This window comes from Solanum pennellii, chromosome 6 (genome assembly GCF_001406875.1).
Source record: "Solanum pennellii chromosome 6, SPENNV200".
NCBI classification, from domain to species: Eukaryota; Viridiplantae; Streptophyta; class Magnoliopsida; order Solanales; family Solanaceae; genus Solanum; species Solanum pennellii.
In genome coordinates this window covers 56,198,345-56,208,317 of record NC_028642.1, presented here as the reverse complement: position 1 = coordinate 56,208,317, position 9,973 = coordinate 56,198,345, and the positions used below count along the sequence as shown (strand labels likewise).

Below are 9,973 nucleotides of genomic sequence, written 5' to 3'. Positions count from 1 at the left end.
AATTTTAAAATATAATTTATAAAAAATATAAATATAAATTATATAAAATATAAAATATAAAAAAATTAATATATATTAAATAAACCGGACCGGAACCGGACCGAACCGGAATGAACCGGGATGAACCGGTACCGGTACACCGGTACGAAACTACGGTTCCGTCCCGTTCCGTGTACCGGTTTAGACTATCCCGGCCCGTCCCGTAGGCAACCGAAACAGGACGAACCGAAACGAACCGGAACGGTACCGGTACGTCCCGTTCCGTTGCCCAGTCTTAAGTGTGCTTATGCATTGCAATTACATTTAAAACGTAGCTACATTTAGTAATTTATTGAAATTCTAACTAGGTATCATAAATATAGTTTAAATACATATTACGTCACGCAATTTTTCTTTTTATTGATTTCGTTAGAATTTGAATTCTAAAAAAACACTTGTTTGATATTATTAATTCCTGAGATCTTAATACAAAAAAAAAACTTATAAAATGGATCATATAATTAAAGTATATACAATCTGTTACTTCATGTTATTATTAAGTGATAAAAAAGTTACTGTCAACCAGAGACAGAATGTATATGTTGAGAACATAATTAAATAATAAAAGTGTGTTTTCTTTAACAACTTAAGTTTTTAAATGAGACGGTCATACACTTTAACATGGTATCAGAGCAGGCCTAGCTAGGTCCTGAGATCAAAGCTCACCGCAAGCTTTCAAATAAGATGATCACATACTTTAACAAGAATGTGTGCATTTATTTATAACTAGTTTTCGAGAATGTGTTTACATGTTTGTCTGCATGAAACCACATGTTCTTGTAAATGATTTTTGTGCCAAGTAGTTTGTCATGAGACTCGTGATACCAAACATCATAGCCGTTGAGATCTGCTTAAGATCATTTTCCATATTCCTTATGTTAGCAATATATTGCACACTGAATATAGTAACAAGTCACAAGCAAATCTTGCATTTGATAATTAACATGGCACCAGAGACATTGAAGATGACGGCTATGAAGTAGTGGTAATCTATAGGAAGATCTTGTGGACCAACCAGTGAAAGGTTTCATGGGTTCGCCACCATATTTGAATAAAAAGATTCAATAGGATTTGCGAATTCAATTGCTCTTTGGATGACTTAAATAAGGGACCTTAAGTAAGAGAAGTTGAAAAAAAATCAAACTATTAAAGATATTTTAGCAAAAAATTTAAAAGTTCTATCAATTTTCAACTTACTTGTTTGATCTCTGATCTTGATCAGTTTGCTCACAAACAAGAGAAGAGATAAAGAAGTATTATGCCTCGAGAAAGGAAGAGTCCATTGACTAAAATAATTATGAATATTCTTATGCAATACTAATGTAGATGAAAATCAAAAGTCAAACCATTAAGTTGGAAATTGATGAATCTTTTTAATTTGTGACTAAAAAAATCTTTAATAATTTTATTTTTTTTTCCATAAATATGAGTATTTTCACTGTAATATTCTTAATGTAGAATGTATAATTGCTTATATATACAAACGCTAAAATGATAATTTAAATTTCGACTTGAGTTCTTCCCACTTATAATATAATATGAAATATGATGTGATGTAATATCAAAAGGTAAATATTTTCCTCAATTAGATTACCTTTTTTTGAAATATTCGATAAAATTGAACGATATAGAGAAAAATGTGATTGGAAACCAAATGATCTTGTCCTCGATGGCTATCAAGTGAGTGTCTTTTACTATCCACACCATTCTGGCATTGCAATTTCGAATTCCACTATATTTCTATATCGAAAAAAATAATAAGTTTAATTTCCTAAACCTTATTTAATTTAACAATATTATTTCATGAAACTAACCAAAAGATTACATATTTTCTTCATTAGAAACTCAAGAGTGAGTTGACTTCCTCTATCCATAATGATTTGAAATGTGGAAAAGATACAGAATAAAATAAATAGTTAAATATTAATGGATACTTCTCTCTACTAATTAAAGTGCTACTGTAGTAGTTTTTTTCTACCAAGAATCATTATTGAATCAAAAAAAGCTTGTGAAAAACATAATGGCCATGCCAATAAGGAATTGCATCTTGTAGAATACAATGATTGAAGCTGCATTAATATTGTCAGATGTAGGAGTAGTTGCAAATCCTCCTGTGGAAAGAAATAAAAATGGTTATGGAATTGTGTTCTAATTAGTAACCATCATTTAATTAGATTGATTGAAAAAATCATGATCGATCCCACTTACCACATGCTTTTATTTTAGATTTTTATGAAGCGCGAACGTAAATAAGTCGGGATCTTAAAATAAATACCGAAAAAACTGCAAGAGTTTGTTTACCAGGTGATGGAGCAGGGCTTTCCTCACTTGGTAATGGAGCTCCGACTGGGATGCCAAGATCTTCAATAGAAAAAAAAAAGGAATTTTAAAGTCACGTAGAATTTCGCAACCCCTTATTCTATGTGAATACGAGATGCTTTTTATTCCGAATCGTTAAGTATTGTTAATGTACCATGAAGCCACTAGTGAATAGAGTGAGAAAGAAAGTAAAATTTGGAGCAAGAGAACAATTCAAGGATCAATAATTGAGGCACATGTTGTGAGCTCTCACTACCATTAATGGCTAATATAAACAAAATGAAAATGTCATTATCTTATAGTATATATTATTGTTCTAATTCGGTAGTGATTTCCATAGTGTGGAGTATTTTTTTTTTTTCAAAAAATATTTTTGTTTCATATTTGATTGATAAAAAAAATTGAAAAAATATTTCTCTACTAAAAAATGTAAAATGAGAAAACAAGTTTTGATATTCATCATTTTGCTCTTGTAATTGTGAAATCAATAATGTGAACTCTGATACTAATTGTCACGACCTAAATTAAAGGCAAATCCAAGCTAAAAAGTAGATCTCCCAATTTTTCCCTTCACAAATCCACAGTTGCCCAAATTTGAATGAAAGAAACAGAGAGTAAAACGGTACCTGAGCAAGTGGTAGCTGGTGGAAACTCCAAACTACAAGCAGAAGGAAGTTTAAGTGCCTTATCGACATCAATATTGAACCCAATTTTAGCACCGGAGTGAGCTCGGCCAAGCATATGGCACAAGCAAATAGGGTTACTATCTAACAATCCAGCAATTTCCGGGCAACATCCTTTACCCGGTGTAGTTGTATTGCTTCCTCTTTCGACAAATGTTAAGCAATCGGACATGTTCACTAAAACTCTAAAGCAATCAACTCCGGGGCTCGGTGCCGGAGCTGCTGGTGCCGGCGGCGAGTCTTGTGCTTTGGTGGATGGAATCAGGGAGGAGAATAGTGAGAGAATGAGAACTGTGGTGACAACTGTTGTGGTGGATGTGGCCATTGTTGTGGATTTGAGATGAATGCGTTCGCAGTAGGAAGTGAGTGAGCAGAGTTGTAAAATAGTAGTGATGACTTGCTTTTGGCAGGTATAAGTAAATTTGCCAAAACAACTCCTTTTTTTCCTGTTTTACTAGCATATAAATATTTGATTCGTCCGCTTTTACTTATTTACTATGCTAAAAATAAATTGTAAGTTAAGTTGGGTCTGATTTTTAAGCTTATTAATACACTGTGGTGACTTTATAAATGTAATCATCCCACTGTGTATGGTCCAATATGTTTTGTTTTGGAATTTTAATCACAAGTTTGAACAAAAAGGTAAGTTTGCTGCTTTTTTGTTGGCTGGAAATCATGCATAATTTTAGGAGATTTTAGTGTATTGTAATGAGCTATTAACACCAGAGAATAATCAGTACAATAAAGCTAATACAGGTTCATTGCCAGTTTAATAATTATCCATGATGTTACTTTGCTAGGAGGTGGCAGGTACCTGATAGAATATGCCAAGGCAAGCAGGGTTCAACACCACCCACATTAATCGTCCACGACGACATCAGTTGTGACTGGTTTTTGGAAGAAGAGTTTCAACAGGAAACTGGTAATGCACAAGCCATGTGTATTTCACCAAATTTTTAATTTAAGATTGTGCATTCTCATCAGAAATTGGCTACTTTGGGAAGGGTAAAACACAGAATACAAGTTCAATCTTCTACATGTATTCTCTGTGTTGGTTGCATGATAAATCCAAAGCAAACACTTTTCTGTGTCAGTGTGTCACTAAATCAAATATTCAACACCTGAAACTGAACGTTTTGTCGATTGAAAGAAGTTTAGACAGAATAAAAAGAAAAGGGATGAGAACTACCATTGTGATAAACTGAACATCGTTATAACAAGGAACTCAAAATTCAACAGTAATATAAAAGCAACGACACCTACTTCAGCAGACTGTAAGAGTAGGGTATAATACTCTTTCTTGCCTGTCTTTATCAATTTTGTAAATTCGCAGCATAAAATAACTATGCTCAATCCAGGGGAAAATCACAAAACAACCTACCTGCCTTAATTCATCAAATCAAAACTACTTTTTAAGAAATCATGGTGTTTTAAAGCAACACTAAATTCTGTGTCCACTATAAATTCCTGAGATGGCATGTCAGATTCGGCAATATGCCAGCAAAACTTTGTAAACAAAAATCTCATAACCAACATCAGCTTTTAACAAGTAAAACTCTTGACAGATCAAATAAGAGAAATGAGCGAAAGAGTTGTAAATGATACAGATTGTATCTTCAATGTTAATGTATCGATGGAAGCTTTCAAAGAGAAAATGCCTTTTCATACATGATTAGGTATTGGAAATAGAGAATTACTCTGAGGATCAATGACAAACTGCAGTCACTTCTAGGCCTTCACCTTCCAAACCATCTTTCGTCTGTTGTTCCAACTGTTTCTATGACCATCTAATTGGTTCTTCTTTTCTGTAAATGAGCACTGATTACCACGTCTACCTTTATCATTCGTTTCCAGCTGACGATTACGCCTTCTCATTCTATTCTCTAACCTTAAACCTCTTAGAGCTTGGACCCGCTGCTCATTCTCCAAAGCTTGAGAGAAGTTCCATACCCTGACAAGACCTTCTTCACCAGTGCACACAATTCGGTTAGATCCAACATCCACCGCAAACAAATTGCTCCCAAAACCATGTAGCATTCTCTGTGGTGGTTCGACATTATCAACCAGATTAACAGCTTTAGAAGAACTATTCAGTGCGGAATTCCGGTTTGTTCTCAACAGCTTTCTCACATCAATAAGTGAAAGTTTTCCATCACTTGAAGCTGAAACAAGCCAAGGGAACTCAAATGCAAGAGAGTAAACAGCACTCAAGTGAGGAATCCATGTTGCAACTCGTCTGACATGGTACATAGCATTTTCAAAGATTTCAAACATGTGAATAGCTCCATCTTCCCCACCAGTGAACAGAAGCTTCCCAGTGTGGCTTCGCGCCAGAGAGTAAGTATATCCAGCATGAGCATTGTTGATTATAGCAAGTTTTGACCCACTATTAGTATCCCAAACATAAAGATCCGAGCCTGCTGTGCTTGCCACTGTTGTATCATGTGGAGCAAGATTCCACACCCAGTCACTGTGTACCAAAACTTTCAAACACTCCAGAGAAGATCGATCCCAAACACGAATACTCATGTCCCATGAACCGCTATACATCCTATTGAAATCCAACGCAAGACATGTTATTGGCCCACCATGTTCCCAAACATGGAATTCCATTTCCTCGTTCTGAGATGCTCTAAGATCAAACAAATGAGGATTTTCTTCATTCGCTTTCCAACCATGTATGAATCCACCAGTACCCCCAGCCACTAACAGCGTTGAATCAGCTGCAACTGCACGGATAGTGCAGCCAAGAGATTCAGATGAGGCAATTGACAACCCTTCTTCTAAGTCCCACATTCGCACTATTTGATCATAACCTGAAGTAAACACAAGCTTCTTTGAAGCTAAAACAAAAACTGCTCTAACATCCTCAGTATGACCATACAACATATCTATAGTATAACGTCCCATGAATGTTTTACTCCGAAACTCCCTCTCCACAAACAGCTCCTTCCACAACTTTCCATCCGAATGCCCTGCACCAAAAGGTGCCTGCAATATTGGCTGCCCCCACCTTTCACAATAGAACTCCTTCCAGACATGGTGCTCCGATGCAATCTGATACAATAACGTACAAGCACACGAAACAATACCTAGCTCCTTTGGCTCTAACAAATTAAATATTTCTGAAATCAACACCGGAGGAAGTTCAGTAATGGACTGACAACCAGGAAGAACTTCATTACCAGTAAGCAACTCCTCACATTTTGAATTCACAATCCCACCTTTAGCATCCAATTTATATAGAGGTTTTATTTTTTCCGATTCTAATGTCAAATTATCTCGATTCTTAGAAGGTTCAATTGAACAAATTCTCAAACTCTCAATACTTTTTTGGCATTCAAATGCCATAAAAACAGCTAACTAAATCTCAAGAACACGCTCAAATACCTAAAACCTAAACAATTGGACACCAAAATTTGGGGGGAATTCAAAAACTGAAAATTGAGAAAGACCCATAAATTACAATACAAAACCCTAATTAAATTTCAATAAATAGCTGTAGAATCAACCTCTATCGATGAAAAAAGCTTCTCTACAACCCAAAAAGGATACAAATTATATCTGAACAGATCGCAAAAGAGAAAATAAATGGATAATCGAATAGAGTTTATGCAAATTGCTGCGCATAATTTAGGGATTTGAATATTTGGGGGAAAAATTACGAGAGAGACTTACAGAGACAGCGAGATCTACGGTGTTTAGAACTAAGGGAACGGACGGCGAAAGATGATTTTGTGGTGCGAGGTAAATTTCACATAAAATATCACGCAATTATAAAATTACGATGAAATTGTCGATTATATATTGAATTACCTTTTGATTTAAATTTGTGTGAAATTTATATCGAAGATATCTAATGTTTTAAATTAGATTACAGCAAAATTTAACCTGAAATTACAACATACGTCAGCACTTACGCTAACATTTATTTTAATTAGATTAATATTATTTCAAACAAAAAAATATGTGTCTATAAAACTTAGATCATTAATTTCTTTTTTATCGTTTAAATATTATTTTTCAAATTAAAATAACTCAATTTTCACTTATTGGACTAAAGTTATCCTTATCTTTGTTACGTACTAATTTTTCATCAAAGATTACGATGAGTGATAGGAATAATCCGTTTGATTTATTTATTTAGTTAAGTTTTATTTTACAAGCCTCTTAAAATAAATACTAACAATAGATAATTTAATTGAATTGTCCTTGTTTATTATTACTATATCCTTTTTTTTTTTGCACTATATTAATTTTTCTCTATATTTATGATCAATGATAAAGGTGAAAATAAACAATTAATTATATCTTAATTTTTTTAAAATAATAATAATGTTGCATTGTTTATTTTAATATAAGAACAACGATTATTAAATCCATTTATAAAGTATCATCAATATTTAATCAAAAAATTTAAATTTAAATTTTAAAATTAAAATAATCTTTTATTACTCCAAGAAAACACTTTCATTCCCAATACTTCGCCAAAAAAATAATTATGTCATAGGTGATGGATAGCTATAAGTTTGATTTGTTGTTTTATAAGTTTGGTGGCTCAATCAATATTTTTGTTATCAACTTCTCATACATAATATAAGAATCGACTAAAATACAAGGGGTAGTCAATGATCTCAATTAGGGGTATAAAATAAGTGTATTAAAAAAAAATAAGAATTGAATTGAGTAATGATCCGTTCAATTTGGGCTAAAATTAATTGGAAATAAATAGGCTAAAAATTGAATTGGTCATGACATGTTTAATCTTTAATATATTGTTATTTAATTTTTATAATTATAATTTGAATTTCAATGCAAAAAAATAATTTTAAAAAAAGTTACACTGATAAATAACTTATATAAAATATAACATAGATAGTAATTCATATCATTAATATAAAAATATGCATTACATTAATGCAAGTAAAGAGATTTGAAACGAATTGAAATTAGAGATTAAATTAGTCTAAATTGAAGGTTCTTTTGAAATTGGGTAAAACTTGAATGGATGGAAATTAAAGTCAATCCCTTCAAATGTAAAATATCTTGAGTCCAATTTATAAAATTATGAACGGATTATTTATATTTAGGCTCATTTTGACATCCCTAACTAAGATTCTCTATTTTTGAGTCACAATTTAAATTTTATCTATTATGAATGTGAATGTAAAATATCAAATTAAAAACAAAAATTCGTCATGGCAATATGTAATCAAATTAAGTGAGTTTTTCTTTTTTCACTTTTTGGAATAATATTTTGAGAAACTATTTGACATATAATTAGTATAATTTTTCTTTTTCATGTTTTTTTTGGAATTTGAAAGCCTTCAATTTCAAAATGTCGCTTTTACCATTTTTCTATTCAAAGTATTCGTAAAAGGGAAAATGCACAAGTACCCCTCAATCTATGCCCGAAATTTCAGAGACACACTTATGCTATACTAAGGTTCTATTACCCCTGAACTTATTTTATATGTAATTTTCTATCCCTTTTCAGCCTACGTTGTACTAGCTTGAAAAAAAAAAGTCAACCAGCATTGAGCCCACAATATAGTGCCACGTAGGCCAAAAAGGGATTAAAAAATTATTAATAAAATAAGTTCAAGGGATACTTGTGCATTATCCCTAATTTTTTAAAAACAACTATACATATTTATACACAATTTCAAATTTTTAAATACTAATTTCAATTTGAAAACAAATACTATATAAGTACTTTTTTTTTTCAATTTTCACATTTCTCATATATAATTTCCCATCAAATAGCCAAACTTTTTATATAGATAGGTTAGAAAAATAGGAACTTGACAGCGAAAGTTTACTCTAAGGTTCTAATAATAATTAAGGGATAATGCACAAGTACCCTTCAATTTATGTCCGAAATTTTAGAGACACATTTATACTATACGAAGTTCCTATTACCCCCTAAATTTATTTTATTAATAATTTTCTATCCCTTTTTGGCTTACGTGACACTATCTTGTGGGTCCAACGCTAATTGACTTTTTTTCAAGCTAGTGCCACGTAGGCCGAAAAAGGGTAGAAAATTACTTATAAAATAAGTTCAGGGGGTAATAGGACCTTAGTATAGTATAAGTATGTCTCTGAAATTTCAGGCATAGGTTAAGGGGTACTTGTGCATTTTCCCAATAATTAATTATATCTTAATTTTCTTAAATAATAACTATTATGTAAAGCACGATATCTAAACGGATCGAAGAGGGGGTGAAAGTAGAGTCGTCAACATGGGTTATGCCTGTTGGGCTGGTCTGACCTAATCCGAAATTCAATAGGGCCGAACTAAGATTTTTGGATTCCATTTAAGAAAAAAGTTTTTTAGCCCGGCCTAAACAAGTATGTTGATTTGTGCGACTTGAGAAATATAGATAGGGTCGGTCCGTGGGTCAATAAAAATTAACTAAAAAATATAATATAATATTAAAATTTAAAATTAAAGAGTGTCCAAACTCAAAACAATTAGTTAGTATTTCTATTTAGATATTTATATTTTTTCTTGAAAAAAAAACTTAATAAATATTATAAAGATACTTATATTTGTGGATTTAAATTTTTATTAACAAGTAGTATCATTAACATGTAGTATTGTTTTGTCAGTATCTATGATAATATTTTAAATTATAATTGAATTTAATTTAATAATTATAGAATATATAATTTAAAAAATAGTAGGTTGGCCCGGCAAAACTATAGTGGATTGGGCGGATCTTTTTCTATCCCACACCAAAAATGGACTAGCCTAGCCAAAGCTGTAAAATGTCAAAATATGTTCGGGTTAGCCCGGATGGGGTGAACATACTATATTGATAGCTCTAGGTGGGAGGGGGAAAAACAGGGGCTGATCCACGCGATTTTCAGGGGGGTCACCTGAACTCCTTCGATAAAAAATTACACGATATATATATATATATATA

General features: G+C 32.3%; 2 protein-coding genes and 1 long non-coding RNA gene across 3 annotated transcripts; 1 reads left to right on the top strand and 2 right to left on the bottom strand.

Annotated features, from left to right (window-relative positions):
* Positions 1-1,876: 1,876 nt before the first annotated feature.
* LOC107021056 (xylogen-like protein 11) lies at positions 1,877-3,804 on the bottom strand. The gene is made up of 3 exons (XM_015221635.2): positions 2,985-3,804; positions 2,341-2,400; positions 1,877-2,150 (listed from the first exon to the last, which is right to left on the bottom strand). Exons 1-3 carry the CDS (start codon positions 3,364-3,366, stop codon positions 2,035-2,037), a joined length of 558 nt encoding a protein of 185 aa, XP_015077121.1. The 5' UTR covers positions 3,367-3,804; the 3' UTR covers positions 1,877-2,034.
* LOC114077650 lies at positions 3,310-4,081 on the top strand. Its single transcript, XR_003578997.1, has 2 exons — positions 3,310-3,451; positions 3,842-4,081. It is a non-coding gene; the product is annotated as an uncharacterized LOC114077650 (long non-coding RNA).
* A 467-nt stretch (positions 4,082-4,548) lies between these two features.
* Positions 4,549-6,849, bottom strand: LOC107021055 (F-box/WD-40 repeat-containing protein At5g21040-like). Its single transcript, XM_015221634.2, has one exon. It carries the CDS (start codon positions 6,390-6,392, stop codon positions 4,770-4,772), a length of 1,623 nt encoding a protein of 540 aa, XP_015077120.1. The 5' UTR covers positions 6,393-6,849; the 3' UTR covers positions 4,549-4,769.
* Between the last annotated feature and the right edge of the window lie 3,124 nt (positions 6,850-9,973).